The 17,546-nt window shown below is 37.3% G+C and overlaps 1 protein-coding gene across 9 annotated transcripts in view; it reads left to right on the top strand.

Annotated features, from left to right (window-relative positions):
• Window positions 1-17,546, top strand: part of Tcf4 (transcription factor 4) — a gene marked incomplete at its 5' end in the record, with an annotated part of 330,556 nt that overhangs the window by 277,203 nt on the left and 35,807 nt on the right. For all 9 annotated transcript variants that reach the window (XM_013510969.1, XM_013510970.1, XM_013510968.1 and 6 more), the window contains 3 exon segments: window positions 3,653-3,758; window positions 7,194-7,327; window positions 12,664-12,796. In XM_013510969.1, the coding sequence (XP_013366423.1) occupies window positions 3,653-3,758; window positions 7,194-7,327; window positions 12,664-12,796 (373 nt within the window).

Raw genomic sequence — 17,546 nt, 5'->3', positions numbered from 1 at the left:
AATTCCTGCCACAAGAACTCTTCCATGGGAGGCCCCAACCAACCAAATGGTCGGCATTGTCATTTTAATATTTCAGCAAGTGAAACTGACAGACCAGGATTATTAAAAATGGCAGCATTGGGTAGCAAAGGAGATATGCTCCCCTCTCAGGGTTTGCTGGTTTGCGTGCTTGTTTGATTTTCTTCTTTGCTAATATTCAGAGGTTCTGTTTAGAATGTATTATTATACTGTTACTCTTTGATGACTACAGAAAAGATAGCTGGGAACAACAGCAGCCCATGCCACCACAGAAGTACCTCTCAAATTACAGCAGAAATTAAATCTGTAAAGTGAAACTTACTTTTTACTTGTATCAGTTCAGTGTTTAGTATTAGCTAGAGCTCTGTTGAGCCTGTAATTTCTGTGTATGATTTTGTTTAAATCCAAGGTTGTAAGAGAAACGATGAGGGTGCTGTTTTAATATGAAATATATTGTGCTATTAGTTTCCCATGAGGCTGTTACTCAACAAATAATTCAGTAAGAGAGCTATGCCCTGTGAGCTTCGACCAACATTCCCCATTTCCAATTTGGCAACAAAACTTCTCACTTCTTTAGTTATTCTTATGGGGAGAATCAGAATGCCAATAGTCACCTTGATCTAAGCCACCTTATTGAAAAAGAATTTAAGTGTGGATTTTTGTTTTCCATTAGGTTTTCCTCAGGTTTCATTGTTGGGGTTATTTCACTGTATTGTACTAGAGCATGGGATTTTTACTTCATTTCAAATTGGACTGATTTTCTGGTGTTAGATATTAAAAGCAATTCCAATTGTGTTAGTAATCTTTTTTATATACCTAGAATAATAATAGTGAAACCCAAATACACGTGAGCTTTTCTTATTGAATTTAATATTGCTATTAAAACCTTATTGAAGCCTGTACTTTGAAGTCTTTTGATTGAGAAATTGGCAAAATAATTGAGTGCAGTAAAAATAGTAAAACAGCTCACTGGTCATCTTGGGTATTAAAAATTAAAACACTAAACACAGGCTGAAGTATGGACTTTATGCTCACTGTGTTTACTTTAATACCTTCTACCTTCACTACCATCTTAAAAAGAAATACCTATTAAATGTTGAGAAATAAAGAATGGATAGTTATATGTCTGTAGCAAGTTGCTTTGCCTGTTCCACTATTGAATTTTCTGATTTAAAAATTATAGGGAGTTGAGCTAAATAAATTCATTATCTCCTTCTTTTAAAAAGTATATTATTTTAATTTACATAAAAACAATACAGAGAGCTACTTTAAATACAACTGTTCAAGTAAGAAAGATGAAGTGTATAAAGAAATTCCGTGTACAGAAATGGCTTTTTAAAAAAACTGTAAACAATGTTCCATTTTCTGTTAATAGAATTTTCATCTTTTCTAAAATTTTTCATTGACTAAACACTAGAAAGTACCCAATATAATACATCTAGCACTCTAGATAGTCTTTCCTGTGCAGGCAGTATTTAGGATTTTGAAGTGATATTACCCTTAGATGTGATCATAATTCAGAGTCACAGTAGTCTTCTTATAAATTACTAAAATTAACCAAAATTTTTCTTTATCACCACAAAAATTGAAAAACTGAAAAAAAAGATGAAATTTGATAGGTATCATCAAATAGCCTTGACATAATAATATACATGCTTAAAAGTAATGTAATAAAATATAGTTAAAATTAAGCTCTGTATAAAAAGAATTGATTTCATTTTTTAAAACAGGGTGACTTAATATGAGTTTATTTTCAGTTTTATGATACATATATTGATTCCTGAAATAGGGGGATAATACATAGTACTAAGCCTAAACGTACCGTGTGGACTGGCCGAGTGCATGTCAGCCTAATAGCATGTGGACATACCATATATTATAGTCAGGTAGTGCTCATACTGGCATTACCGTGAAACCATCTGAGTTTTAGTTTTCCCTTTTCCTAGAAGGTGATGTTTCTTTCATCTTTTTAGCCATCACTCCAGACTTTCTCTAAATATATATAGTTGCACTTCTCAAACTGCTAAGTAGTTCTTCAGAAAATATTCAAGTTTGCTAGACAGATCTTAGGTTATTGATTTGGTTTTAGATTCTGGCCCTGCATTTTATTATTTGTTCCTTAGAGACACTTGAAAAATGCTGTTTTCTCGTTATTATGAGCCCTATGGAAATAGAAGCAAATTGCTCTTTATATGTTTAAACTGTGAAGAAAATTACAAAATAAAATCCTATGAAATGCAGGTCTTAACTCCCTTTGTGAGTTAGGAAAAAGTCCTTGTTTTCTAAAATGTGAGTTTTTCTTAAAAAAAAAAAAAAAAGAGTTTTCTGTATGTTTTTGTCTTGTGTAATCTCTAGGACCTCCCAATTTTCAAGGACACTGAGAGGACAAATGTAGCATTTATGTGATATATGGATGTGTGTACATATTCTCCCACATCTGTCCCTATGGACCTATCCTTTGTGAAATCCTAAACCTTATATTAATGCTTAGTTTGTGATTCCTGGTGATCTGAGAGCAATTATATAATTTTTCTTAGGGTGTTTATTCAATGTGTGCTGTAAAAAAGAGATTGGAGTTATTTTTTGGTAACCCTGTAGTCTCCTTTTTATTGGTGAATTTCTTTTCCTTTTACTGTGACCTGTAAATATCACTGCAGGCTCACTGCCAATTTTGTAAGCCGCTGCCTGCTTCAAAATGGAGGCAGGAAGGTATCCATTTTCATCAGGAGGATGACAGTGTTTCAGTCTTTCCGACCATCTGGAGAGAGGAACTTTTAGAGCAAAATAAAATGGGGGTTAAAAATTATATTTAACAGAAAAGGAAGGGGGAAAACCAATTAAACTATACCTTATGAATTAATACTTTTCTACTATGCTTATGTTTAAAGGAAACATAAACAAGAAAATATACAGGCTATTTTTACAAAGAACTAGTTCCCCAAGTCTCATGAGTATTAGTAAACAAATATCAGTAAATTAGATTTTTGGCACACTTTTAAAGTTTATTGTACACACAAATATAATAAGCAGTAAGTAGAGGAGCCCCCTCTTCCGGTGTATGCACGGAGTGTTGGTGGTCTTGTGTAGACCCAGGCTTTTACTGCATCTCTGCAAAAAGCTGACACTATGACAATTTAATAGTCTAAGATATATTTATTGCTTTCTGTGGCCTAGATGATTCATTCCTCCTTCCTCCCCTCCGTCAGTCCCTGCCTCCTTTCAAAAGTGAAAATTGTGATTGAAAAGGAGAGGTTTTTTTGTGTGTCTTTTGGGAAAGGCTTGATGCATGTCTTTCTGGTTTTACCTTTTGCGTGCTTGTGGGCCATCTATGTTTACAAAAAGGGGGACTGCTTAGACTCAGGGCCACCTTAAGGATATTCCACAGGATATTTACAACCAGACGTGGTTTACCGTGTTCTTGTCTGTGACTGGAAAATATCTGCTTATTTATTTTGTTCACCCAAATATATTAAGCATTTTCTTTTTTGTTTTGCTGTATTCTAAAAGAGCAGTGTTTCTAGAATTAGGGATTGAGACTGCATAGGGATAGAAATTTAGAGTCTTATAAACTAATGGACATTGAGATGACTTGGCCAACACAGGAAGCAAAATTCACTTGGTTCTCCCTCCTCAGGTCTACGCTCCATCAGCAAGCACTGCCGACTACAATAGGGACTCACCAGGCTACCCATCCTCAAAGCCAGCAGCCAGCACTTTCCCTAGCTCCTTCTTCATGCAAGGTAAGGTTCTTCGTCATATGTGGGAAAGTCTGTTGGGCCTTGAGATGTGATCTAAGGAGCAAAATAAACAGGGCAGTAGACAAGGATGGAGTACAGCAGAGATCATGTTTTTTCTAGGAACTGAATTCCTTAAAAATTAATTGACTAAAATTTTTCTAAAACTTCTGTAAAAAGTAAAATCCTTTGAGCAATAATAAGTTGTGATTGCATTGATCTGCTTCTCCTAAAACCCATTCTGCTGTTCTGCTAGGACTGACCTCTTAAGTATCTCTGTCATTCCCCAAACACGTTACATTTAGAAGTATTTAAGTTCAGAGTATGTTTTAACCATCCTGGATTTAACCAACAGGGGAGAGATTCTCCTTAGGTATAATTCTGATAGAAATTTCAGCACTTATTAATTTGGGAGTAATGACAGTGTCCATTAAGTTGAAGTAAAACAGCTAAAGATTGTAATATTACATGGTGAAAACTCTGTGCCAACATGCTAACTAACTTAGAGTGAAAAAAAAAAACAACTTTTTTTCAGGGGAACAGAATATAGAAGATTATAGGTTGGTAAGATATATTTAGTCTTTTAATTGTCCACTGTGGTTAATTAAATGCAGATAAATGTGTGTCCTGCAGAATTTACAGCATTACCTCTGGTAGCATAGCTCCTTGCTGCTTCCTAGAAAAGTCTGAGGTGTCTGAAACGACAGCAGTTACTTCAAGAATGTCCTGCTTAGAGCTCCATCCCTGACATATCTGCTACACTTATTTTTAAAACGTGATGATCCTTTTGCCAAGTCCCCCTGTTTGTAAGTGTGGACTTACCAAGGACCCCTGTGCTCAGAACTTTGAGTGTGTATTGCCTGGGTGTGAAAACCTATGAGACTTCTTTCTCTGCGCCACTAGGAGAAGGGCTATGTCACAGGAAGAGGAGGCAAAACGCACCAGCTGAGCAGTCTGGCGTCTCATTGGGATTACAGTGGACACACTAGAAACTCTTCTGATGAAAAGAGATTTATCTTTTTTCACTTCAGAGTGTTAGCTTTTTTTAGGTTTCTAGTTAACATGTGAAATTCCATGGAAAGAAAGTCTATAAAATTGAATCATATGGGTCCCTCAGGGATAGAGAATATGTTCCACATGTAATGGAGTTTATGTTCTCAGGGATCCTTTATCTTCGTGACCTGTTCTAGGTGTAACTCCCAGAGGGATGCAGCAAACTCATCACTTGGGTGTGTCAGTGCCATGATAAAAGACTTAATTACCTTCTGCAGTAAACTGCCAGGTACTACAGCATCAGTTCCCTGCTTTTTGAGCAGTGGTAGAAATTGTCTTACAAGTGTTACCAACTCCAGGGATCGACACTTAGAACAGATTTTCATTGAGAACATTGACTGATAGGCTGCTTCCCTCTGGCTGGGAAAGTAGCTTCCTTGAACTGTATACATCACAGGGTTAGCCAGGTAGATTCAAATAGTAAGCGTGCTTCCATAGCAGACTAAACAAAGTAAGAGGAGTGAATTTGTTTTTCTGTATATGAACACTCAAAAAGAAAAAAAATGACTTGACATTTCTGATGAGCACAATTAATTTGCACACGTCTAATTCTTTTCTTTCAAAACAACATTATGCCAAGATCATAGGATGTGATAAATATTAATTTACTGTGAAAAGCATAATTTATGTAAAATATGTATTTTTATAAGTCTGCATCAAGTATTCTGTGTTAACATCCCTACATGTATTGCCACCCTGTATTGCATGTATTGCATCGTGTCAGAATGTTTCAAGAGACTCGTATTTATTTGTCTGACGTGCAGTTTATTTAGGGTGTTAGTGGTCTTGAACTTCAGATTTGAATTTAAACTTTGTAATCTCAGGACTAAAGCACGTTCAGTAAACAGCACTTCAAAAAACTGGTTTTCATCTGAGGACCACAGGAACAACGGCATCGTGACTGCTGTCTCATCTCTTCTTCCTTCGCTAGAGGGGTACCTGGTACCCTGAGAATTCAAGGCGTGAAATAGTGCAGTACTACAGTGAATGACATGTAGAGACTGGGGCACATTTTAAACCCAGATTGTTGCCTCTTCTATTTAACTTTAATTTCCGCTTTAATTCCAGGCGTGATTTCACTTGTGTAGTTCTTAAATCTCCCATCTATTCTTTTCTGTTCTAAAGCTAGTCCAGTTTTGAAATTCTAACTTCTGGATTTAAAAATTCATTGAAAAACAGCTTCATGGGCCAAGGATATAGCTCAGTGGCACAAGCACCTACCTGGCAAGCACAAGGTCCTGAGTTCAGTTCCTGGTACAAAACAAAAAGCTTCGTGAAGATACAGTGTCAAATTCAACTTGATCAAGAGCTTTTCCCTTGGCATTTTTTTAGTGCATATTGGTAACTCAGATGAATGGGTTTCATTGCACGCACATAACATACTTTAATCATTTTCATACTCTTAATTTCAAGAAAATATTACCTGCTATAAATTTAATACTCAGATAAAGGCCTGGTAAATATCCAGAACTCAATTTTTGTTCAACTATTAAGTGAAAAAGAATAAATGAATTCTGCGTTATTTTAGATCATATTTTGCTCCTTGATTTGAGAAAGAAAAAACAAACAATAATAATCACTAATAATGACCTCTAGGACCACAGAATGAAAAGAAAAAGTACGAATGTTTTTAATCTGGTATCAACAGAATATTAACACCCTGTTAAAAACAACTTATATCCATTCCATGTAGCTTTAGAACCTCTTTTTAAGTCATAAATAATTTCTTAAAATGGAGAGGTTCTCAAATTTTTCTCATAGCATGTATGTCCTTTTAAAAATGCCATTGGAAGTTTAAAATAACTTCATATCTAAAATTTTTTAAAAACTTTGTACTATATAGTTGAAACTCCTCTTCCTTATATAATATAATTTCATCAGTAATTCATCCTATTATGGGTGTTATAAGAACGAAACCTAGCATTTTACATCTGAGTTGTTCTTCACATTTCATTGTTTATGTCTTTACATGCTTTTGAAACTTGTACACTTGCCAACTCTGTCTCAACTATTTTATTTTCACCTCAAAGTTTAGGAATAATTTAACTTTTTATGTGGTTTTCATAAGAAAAGGGGGTCAGAAACTTCTAACTAATGTTTCCTTTGGCATTACTTTGCTGACTTGACAAAATTTTGTATAGAAACATGCTCTGTTACTCCTTTAGAGTTGTATTTTTACTAAGAACACTAACTTTGTTCAATGTTTTTGTTTGACAATATAGAACCACTTGGTGGAAAAATAATGATGACTGTCTTCTGATGTAATCAGCTTACCAACACAAAGATGAATACACAACAGGCGGTCATTTTCAAGTATATGAAAAAACCCTATTCTATAAGGCAAGGCTGAATGCCTCAGAAAGTCACGGCTTTCTTTGTCCTTTACAGATGGTCATCACAGCAGTGACCCTTGGAGCTCCTCCAGTGGGATGAATCAGCCTGGCTATGGAGGAATGTTGGGCAATTCTTCTCATATTCCACAGTCCAGCAGCTACTGTAGCCTGCATCCACATGAACGTTTGGTAAGGCCGACTTACAGAGAAATGGGGATAAATCTCACCTCTGTCTTCCCAAGTGCTAATAAATAGCAAAAATAGCACACATCCATTATTCCTACATTGCATTGTTTCTGTGATCAAAGACACAACAGAATCAGATCACCTTTGGAGGCTTCTAGACCCTCTTTATCATTGTTCTTTTGTTCTCTGTGTTTCTCTGCTTTATCACCGTGTCATCTTTTCGTACATAAACACACTGTATTTGGATTGCAAGATTTCAGCTATGGTGTTCTTTGTCCTTTTCATGTACTCTGCAGATCAGAGTGATAGCGGGCTTTTAGAGTACATTTTATACATCACACATGAGCACTTCCGTGTCAGCTTTGACCTCTTGTGATCCACTTGAAGGAAAGAATTTTTATTTCCTAAACACTCTTATCAGTAGTACCGCTCTGGGATGTCCACATAGATCAGATTCCAGGTGCCCATATTTTAACTTTAACTCCACACACTCCAATCTGCCACTGATTTTCTACTTTAGGTAAAAACTGCTGGACTATAAAATGTTAAGTCTTTTACTGCTAGACGTTTCTGCTCTGCTGACACTCCATACTCAGTCATCCTAGTATGTTTCTTTATGCTGGAGGAAGCAGCTCGCCTGACTTTCAAGATCCATAAGCTACCACAGTTCAGAATCCACTTAGGAATTTAAGAAGGAATATAGATCATGTGTTACCTTTAAATTCAAATCAGATGGAATAGTGTAAAAAGAAAATAGAGGCTTGAAGTCCTGCAAATGCACAAGGACATGGCAGATCTAAGGTCCATATAGGTATTTGTATCAGTCTCCTTCACCTTGCAGTTTATCCAGGTTTCTTCTCATAGCCACATTAGTATTCTTTCTCTGTTCTGATAAAGGAAATAATACTGTCTGTGGTCTTTCCTCTCTTTTGTTTAACCACTGTAGATACATTAAAAAGGTCTTATGTCCTACTCTGACGGTCAAAAAGACTGCAAAAGTTTTCTGATATCCTCAAAAATACATATTTAATTGGTCCAAGCTAAATTAAGAATTTAATGATAGTGACATTGAATGGTCAGTTAGCCTACACATTTCTGCGAGACAAGTGGTACAGCTAGAACTAGCCTTTGTTTATTAGCTCCCAGTTTTAAGTGCGGAAATCACAAAATATCTCAAATTGTAGCACATTTCCAGTAAATAGCAGATGACTGACTTTTAAAGTTTTTCTGCTCCTACATCTTATTTAGATGTATTAGAGTGAAAGTTTTACATTAGAATTTCTTTTGGCTAACACTGTTTCTCTGCTATCATTTTGTACATCTCTAGGAACTCATGATCAAAACTAGGAAAGTTTTAATTACAAATAAAAGATTTTGGCACTATGCTAATGTATTGGAAATTCAGTCCTTTGAAGATTTGTCCATTTGATTTTCCTTGCCTTTTTCTTAGTATGCTCTAGAATTTTGCATTAGATGATTTGATTTTATTCTAATTAAGTCCACTGCATGAGGGAGGTATCATTAAATTGTGCTTGATGCATTAAAAATGTAATCCAATCAACTGTACTTTTTTAGAAAAAATTTTAATGAACCAGTACCATATTACCAACCAGAAAGGTGATTTTGAAGTATTACCCAATAGGCCGCATGAGATGCTAGGTCTGTGATAGCGTATCTATTACCAAAATTAATATTTTCAATCTTAAAATGATCAGGTGGCACATCTGAAAGAACTGAGTTTTTGTTTTAAAGGGTAAATGAATAAGTTGTCTGGTAATGTACCCTAATGAGTTTTCCCACTGAGAGTGAAACTATTGAATTATTACCTTTAGTTTTCATTGTAATTTCAGAATTTAACCATATGAAAATCTCTTACTGGAGTTACTCAAGGAACTTGACACTGATTGAAAATAATTTGAATATATAGCAGCAGTCGGTGTCTTTTCACTTGAAAATACTGTAATTCTTTATAAATGTGGTCCATAGCATTTGGCTAGTCACATGCTGAGAAAAGGGACCATTTAAGGAAGAGAAGAGAGTTTTGCCTCGATTTATTTTGGGCATGATTTGACCACATTAGTACTATCTCTACAGGTAAAGCATTTTTAAAACATTATGGCCTTGATCACTTTCTGCCATATGATAATAGAATGTGTAATTATAGTGCTTAAAATCCACATATTTCAGTAGCAACTGTCAAGTCACCAATTTTAAGTCTTTAAATCCCCTTGACAGTTTCAGCCTCTACAAGAGAATCCCACAGCTAATCACTGCTTGTTGCAGATACATACACAAAGTCACCCAGATGAAGGGAGTTTGTGGTTAGGCTTTGCAGTGGGCCATTATAAAAGATTTAAGTTTGGAATGACTTGGCAAGTCTTTCTCAAAATAAGATCAAGTCCTCACTGTCTGGCATGATTTAGGCATGGTCTTTGCACTACAAAGTGAAGTATTCCTGAGAGTCTGACATTTCAGTAGAAGGGAAGTTCTGTTGTGTTTTACCTTTTGTAGCATAAGTCCTTACCCCAGTGATTCTTAGCTGGGGTTGAGCTGACTTTGCCCCTCAGGGAGCATGTGGCAATGTCTGGAGGTGTTTTTTGTTGTGAGCGCTAGTGGTTAGGTACTACTGTAGTCTAGTGGGTAGGAAAGCTGTAGTCTAGTGTGTAGGAAGACGTATCCAGCACAAAAGATCAATAATGGCAAGGCTACGAGGCCCTACCAAAATATGATTTGTTATTAGTTATGTGCTGGTGATTGTTACATTTTGCTAATCTTTAAATTACTGGCCCACTGAGTGATAGAAAACGTCACCAAAGCCACTGTTTCTACCACGTGCTCCATCCTTGAGCTCTGAATATATTGAGTATTAGAAGTAAAAATAAACAAACAGTGGGCATGGAAAGCCACTCATGTCATTTTACTTTCCTCATGCTTTTATAGCAAGCAGGACAGACAGTAATAGCTGGAGGAAGAGACTAAGGACCTCTTCGAGTTGATCCCCAAATCCTCTAAGAGAGGCATTATTCACATATCACTAATGTTCTCTGTGGTGTATTCATTACGTCCCTGAGTGACAGTAGTTTTCAAGACACTTCTCATTGAAAAGTAATCTAGTTATAAATCTCATTAATTTCTTTCAGCATCTAATTTTCAATGAGTCTCTAAAAATAACTGATTTATCATGGATTGCATTGGTTTCCCCATTAAAATCTATGGGGATTAATATTTATTTCTGTTTGCTGCAATTAGTATTAACTCTTTGTGTGTCAGATCCCCAATTACTTCCCATAAAAAGTCTCACTGACAGGATTACCTTTTTCCTGTCTTATTTTCTTGTTGTTAGTAGTTATTTAAACGTGTTGGATGATTCTGTTCCTCTTTTTTTAATTTTTTGAATACTTTGGACTGAGTTATGATTTGTTCTCCAAAAGCTTAGGAAAGAGTAGGGCTCTGTGGAAGTGAAGTAATGCCGCCGTCTCCTTTTCTTTTATTTTTCCTCTTCTACATTCTGTTTTGTTTCCCTCTTTATTACAGTCTTTAGCTCTATCCCTGCTCTTTTCAGTTTGGTGTCACATGGCCCTGCCAGTCTTTCTGAGTAGCCCCAGGAGAGGCCCACACTATTGTTCTTCAGCGAAAACTACGTGGACTACTTGGGGAATTTAGTTGACAAAGTTGAAGTGATTTTAAAAAGTAGCCGAAAGAATTGTTTGGTAAAGAAAAAAGGTCCATGAAATCTAAAATTGGAAAGGCATTTTCACAAAGTTGGAAAGCTTAAGCATATCACATCTGCTTTTTCAATGCAGCTTTTTAAGTTGGATTCTTTTATGTGAGTGGAGGTAAATATCAGCAAGGACCACCATCCATCATTGAACTGTGGATTTATTTCCTAGATGATGTATTTCAGGACAATGTTCATGAAACTGTAACTGATTTTGTGCTGTTCACTGAGCATCTAGTGTTGGCATGAATTCAGTACTTTAGCCACAAGTCATGATAGGCAGAGATGTGAGCTCTGTTCCCTGCCCTAAAAGAGCTTACAGTCTAGGTGGAAATAGACTTGAAAGCACAAGCAAGGGAAGGCAGTGCACTTGAACATTAAATGGCCTGTGACAGAATGCCAGTGCATTGGGGACACAGAGCAGGGATTCAGGAGGTGTTGGAAGTAGTAAGCAAATCTTGCAGGATGGGGCAGAACTCATCATGGTTCTCAAAAACTCAGTGGGGAAACACCACAATACCTTTACTACCAGTGAGCAAAGGCTTGGGCTTAGGTACCCTTGAATGTGGATACCATATGCTATCTCTAATTTTAAATTAAAAAGTTTTAACAGTATTTCCAGTAATCATGTGATGATTAGATCCCATTAATATATTACAGATGAAGAAAAAGCTTATCTTGTATGTTAATATATTCAAATGCTGTGGGAACCACTTTTAAGCTGTGTTATCTTGAAAGGGAAAATAGATTGGTGTTTCTTTAATGATCTACTCACGCTCAAGCAGATAGACATAGCTATGAATCTGCCACCTCACAGGCTCTGCCATACGCCCCAAGAAAAGTAACTTAATTGGGCAACTAATATAGTAACTGAACTCAAAGCCAAGTCTTAAACCAAATGATTCTCTAAAGATGTTCTTTTTTCCATAGTCAGCTACATGGAGACAACATGTCCAGAAAGAGCTCAAATCAAATAAGTTATGCTCAGTTCCTTTTTGGTTCAATTTTAATTCAATATAGCCACGATTTAAGATTTTATGTATTTATGCTTTAGACTAGAAAAAGATTTCATCATTAGTGCTTTGTACATTATTTTCATTTACCGTTTTCTTCTTGCTGCTGAGATTCATAAAGATGATCCAGCTTGCTAGGCAGTAGCCATGAGACGGGTCCTTCCTTGCCACTTACTCTCCAGTAGGTCAGGATGAGTTGAAGTCTAAATCATGTGGCTCTGAATGTTGTTTGTTCATTATATAGTATAATATTTTCCATTTGATCAATAGGCTATAACAAAAAGTAATGGAAAAGGTGGTCTTTTATGTTGCTGAAATCTTGGAGATGTGTTTAAGCTGTAATTTGGAGCTTTAGAGATTCTGTTCCTTTCTCAGTATCACATGCCACCATTATATCCCTCTACATTTGAGGCAGACTCAAACCTATGTATATTATTATTTGAAAAATGAAAGCTGTCAGATCTAAGCAAGGTACATTCTTTGCTATTTTAAAATTGTAAAAGCTATCTCCACTGCAGAATGGAGAATACTGGAAGAAGTATTAGGAGACTAATTCACTAAAACTTGTGTGATTGAATATGCCCTCCTTTTTCTGCCTTTTCCTGCAGAGCTATCCATCACACTCCTCAGCAGACATCAATTCCAGTCTTCCTCCGATGTCCACTTTCCATCGTAGTGGCACAAACCACTACAGCACCTCCTCCTGTACGCCTCCTGCCAACGGGACAGACAGTATAATGGGTGAGTCACAGATGTGTCAGTTCTCATGCTGATAGTCCATGTCAGGGATTAATAATAAAATCCACTTTTTAAAAATCCCTGTATAACTGAACAACAACTGGGCAATGAGTATTTGTCACTTACCTGAATAATAATAAACAAATGAGCCAAACAGAAATAATCGCTGGATTGACCATAATCACTTTTTTCACTGTAAAAAACTGAAATTTGAGTACTCTGTCCATTAAGAGTCATTAAATTGAGCAATGCTTAAATAGACCAAAGCTCCCCTTCTCTTCATATACTCTCAAACAGTGAACAAAGTGAACTTTTTGTATTAAGGCCAGCCATCATAGATAGACTAGTGAGACAGAGGGCAGAATAGCTCTTAATGTGGTTATTCAGCATTTGCCAAACACCAGCCACTGTGCCATAGCATGCCACTGTCTTGTGAAGACTAGTTTATGTGAAATTGTCACATCACTATTTATAACTAGATGAGCTGGATCTTCTGGAGAATGGCACTGTGGAGCTCTTCAGGGGAAAGAGTGTTTGTTTACTTAGGAGCGAGGAGGTAGCTGGGCGTCCATGGGCCTGAACTGTCTGCTGCTCTCTTTGAAGTAGTTTATTGTGTTAAGGCCCAAGAAGATTGCCATTGCCACCAATGAATTGACCCACAACCTACTCATTTTCCATGATGTCCGTTATTATCTCTTCTTTGAGAAGACTAGTCCCTGCCAGAAATGCCCTCCTCAGGGAACATCTAGCCAGGGTGTCCAGCTTCTCCCAGAGAAGAGTCCGGGTGACAGAGAGGCAGCTGTCCACTCCTGAATCTCCCTTTACAACCTTGTCCTTCAAACAGCAGCACATCTTAATGCTCCTATACCTTTTTTACAGCCTCAGATTTCATTGCGTATCACCCACTCCAGTTCCAGTTAAGATGCACACTTTGCTTGACCTTCACACAACTCCCAGAGGGTCACTGATAAGAATACTTGGTGTATATTTTTCCAAGAACATCTTGTGACAGACTAATGCTGCTGTTTATTCCTTAGTCCATGGCAGTTCTTTTTTCTTTAGATAGAGTATAGAACTTCAGGAAGTGGTGTGAATCACATATGTGGGAGAGTTTTTGATGAAGGAGATCTGTTTTGAAATGTTGCAAATATAATTTCTGCCTAAATAATACCCACTCTGCTTATTCAGTAATTTATTTCACACTTGAAGTGAGCCATCTCGCAGCCCTCTGCTATCATGTCTCACTGAGAACTAAATTTAGGAAAGAGCTTCCATTTCTGTAACTTTTCCTAATAAAGTGTCTACAAGTGTGTTACACCAGTTTGACCTTGGAGAGCTATGGAGAGTGGTCACATGGGGAAGTTCGGGTAGCTATCAGTGCAGTTGTGGCCGAGTTTTAAAACAAGAAAGAAAGAAAAGTGCAGAACTGAAAGAGTGAGAAAAGCATATTTTGCTTCATTGTGGTCTGACAAATGGAAAGCCCCTTTCGGCAGTCATGAGGTTTGGTTATAAAGAAGGATGACCAGTCATTCATCCTATTACATGACTGGTTTCTTGTCTGCTTGTGGGTTGACTCATTTTCCTTTTCAGAAAGGTGTGAAGGTGGAGGAGACCCTTGAGCTGAGGAGAACATACTTAGGCATTTTTGAAAAAAAAGTTTTAAGGTTGATTTGCAAAACAGTGTTCCTGGGAGAGAGGCAGTATGACTTGGAAAGAAGGAGATATTATGGGATGGTGTGAATCATCCTACAAGAGCTGCAGGCAGCTCAGTCCCAAGTCTCAGTGAGAATAAGATTTGCTCGGTTCAAACTGACCACCTCATCATTAGCTTGTGGATTAGCAGGAGGGTCTACTCGTTGGGTGCGACAGGTGACTTCCACCTGCTAAGGGCTCAGCTACATGCTAAAGATGGATTTAACTGTTTGTAGACCATACAGTCCTGTTCAAGGATCTAGACAATAATTGGAGTGCTAATTGCAAGAGAGAAGTACACGATTTGTAGAACTCAGCAAAGGACTTTTTAAGGAATTTCTTGTGTAAACTATCTTACAATGAGTATGTCAAAATCCATTAGCAGAATGTGAAAAAGTTACACAGTCTTTCAGGAAGAAAGCTAGATAAGGAAATTCAGCTTCTTGACAGAACAAGATCTTACTTATTTGAATAAATAGTGTAGAAAGTAGTTTAAGGCTGAGAGTATAGCTCAGTGGCACAGTGCCTGCCTGGCAAGGTCCTGAGTTCGATTTCTGATATGAGAGAGAGAGAGAGAGAGAGAGAAGTTGAAGGTTACTTCAAGGGAGAATATTCTAGAACACGAGTTTTTTTTTTAAATAATGTGTTTTCTAATTCCTTAAGTACAAATACAGAGGACAATCTAAGTATCCTAATAAATCGTAGTATTCACAGAGTCCCACTGGCTCATGTTTCTTCTCACTTACATTCTCTTAGGCTCTGCTTTGGTTTTCTGAGTGTGGTAGAAGTGAGTGAAAGCCGCATGTCTGTATAACAAGAAGAGAAACTTTCTCTTCTGATGTTAGTGATACTTCCCTAACAAACAGTATGGATTAATAGGTTACATCTGTAGACTTTTGAAAGTATTTGGCATATACTCACTCATTCTGAGACTCAGGAAATAAAGAAATATTACGTTGCCTGTATCTCAAAGAACAAACAGAGCTAATTAAATAATTGGTAAATAGGGAACACATAGCTTGACACATGTTTGAAATTACACACATGATTCTGTAGAAAATAACTGTAAGCAATACTAATGCTGTAAGAATGGGGTTCAAGCACTAACACATGGTCATCACATTTTTTTCACTTTTTCTTGGTGGAAAGTTACAAAGCAGTGCAGGATTTTCATACACGACCTTGATACCTTAGGGGGCTGCTCCTTTGGGTCAGAAGACCACTGCTCTAAGTCTCAGCTGCCTGTGGTAATAGGTCTTCTTGGTGATTAGATGTAATCTCCAGAACCATCAGGAGGCACCCTGTCTAGATGCTCGCTCCCTTGCTTCTTGTCTGTCTGTTGTACCTCAGAGAAGGAAAGTGCTCACTTGTTTTGCTTAGAAAAGTGACCATTTTTTTTTTCCCTTTTAGTGCCTAATCTCTTCTCTTTTTTTTTTTTTTTTTAATCCTTAAGTAGGATAATACTTAGATTGCATTAGTGAGGGGATTTTTTTTAAAGGGCACATTCATATTCTCAAGGAAATTGTAGCATGAAAGATTTTGTAGCATATAACTCATTCCTTTTCTCTCAAGCCTTACTAGCAACCTCTAGAGGTTACATTCGCCATTTCTGAATGGGAAGGGTCTTTTAAACACCCCAGACTTGCATGAAGGTAATGGACAGGAAAAATAAATACAGGAATTACAGCAGTCACCTGGTGTAGTGACCAGTGAAGGAGAAGAGCAGTAAGGAGTCTTCAGGAGTTACCAGAACCAGAGCCCTTCACTGTGATTCCAAAAACACTTTCCGTGTTAGGCTCCTGGTATTTCTCAAAAGCAGTACAGTCCAGTGCCTCTGACTGTGAGCATACATGCAGAACAGGAAGGGCAATGAATTAATAGATCTCAGCCAGAGAGACTATCTACAGGATAGTAGCCATACACATTTTTCTATCCACATATTTCCTTCCTCCCTGCAATAATATAGGCGAGGAGCCCCAGCTGATCTGAGCGAGGTGACCTTCATCCTAGCACAATCCAGCGTACTACTCAAGGCTGGGAACCTTTGCAGAGATCCAGCTCCCAGCTAGAGCTGCCATCTGTATACATTCACAGAGTATAGCCCTGTGATTCGGGCTATCCACTCCTTTCTCCTCCCAGGAATCAGGCATATAACTAACATAATGGTTATAACTATTATTGTGTTATTAATCTTGAACGGGGCTGCTTTCTAGTGCTTGGTGTTTCCCAGGGCTTTAAACCTCAAACCAAGTAGTATGGAAGTAACAGACTACCAAGATTGATTTAATAACCATATGCTAGAGATTACTCTAGAATATCATATCGGGTTCAGGAATTAATCTGGCTTACAACTTTTACTTTTAATGACATGCTTTTATGACATGATACATTTGGGGATGCAGCTTTCTAGTAGAAACATTCTGTCCCTTTTCCCCTGAGGACTTGGTTTCACAGTAATTTTATTATTGGAGTAGTCATGTAATACTCACTTTGTATTTTACAAGGATCTTGAGCCGTCAGATACAGTTGTGTGATGACCAGGCGCAAGAACATAAGAGTAACATGAATTTTATCCAGCAGTTTCAGGGCTCCACAGTTACAAAGACCACCAGTGGAGAACAATGGATGAGTTTGATTTAAGTCTTCCCCACCATTCCCAGCACATGGTTAGGAGGCCCAACTTTCCCCCTGAATTGCTTAGGATTCCGCCTGCTAAGTATTTGCAGCCTATGTTTGAGCTTTTCCTCTGAAATTGTTGTCATTGTAGAGTGTTGGAAACATTCCACTTTTGATCATCTTTGTAGACAAGCTCATGGCATCAGGAGGCTGCTTCTAGTAGTTTAATAACATGAGGGTCATATGGACACAGTTTAGAAGAACCTGTTATAGCATTTGTCTTCTGTTAGGCAAACACTATGAATTATATTTCTTATCCTTTTGATGTCTTCATGATGTTCCCCACTTCAGGTTATGAGGTCGCAATACAAGGGAAACACGTTTTCCAAATTCTGAGTTTTCAGAAGTAGATCCCGAGGCACCATTTATCCTGATGTTTTATTTG

The sequence above is a fragment of the Chinchilla lanigera genome, unplaced genomic scaffold, assembly GCF_000276665.1.
Source record: "Chinchilla lanigera isolate Chin_1 unplaced genomic scaffold, ChiLan1.0 scaffold00001, whole genome shotgun sequence".
Lineage (NCBI taxonomy): Eukaryota > Metazoa > Chordata > Mammalia > Rodentia > Chinchillidae > Chinchilla > Chinchilla lanigera.
The sequence above is the reverse complement of the archived record's forward strand: the minus strand, read 5'-3'. Positions and strand labels throughout refer to the sequence as shown.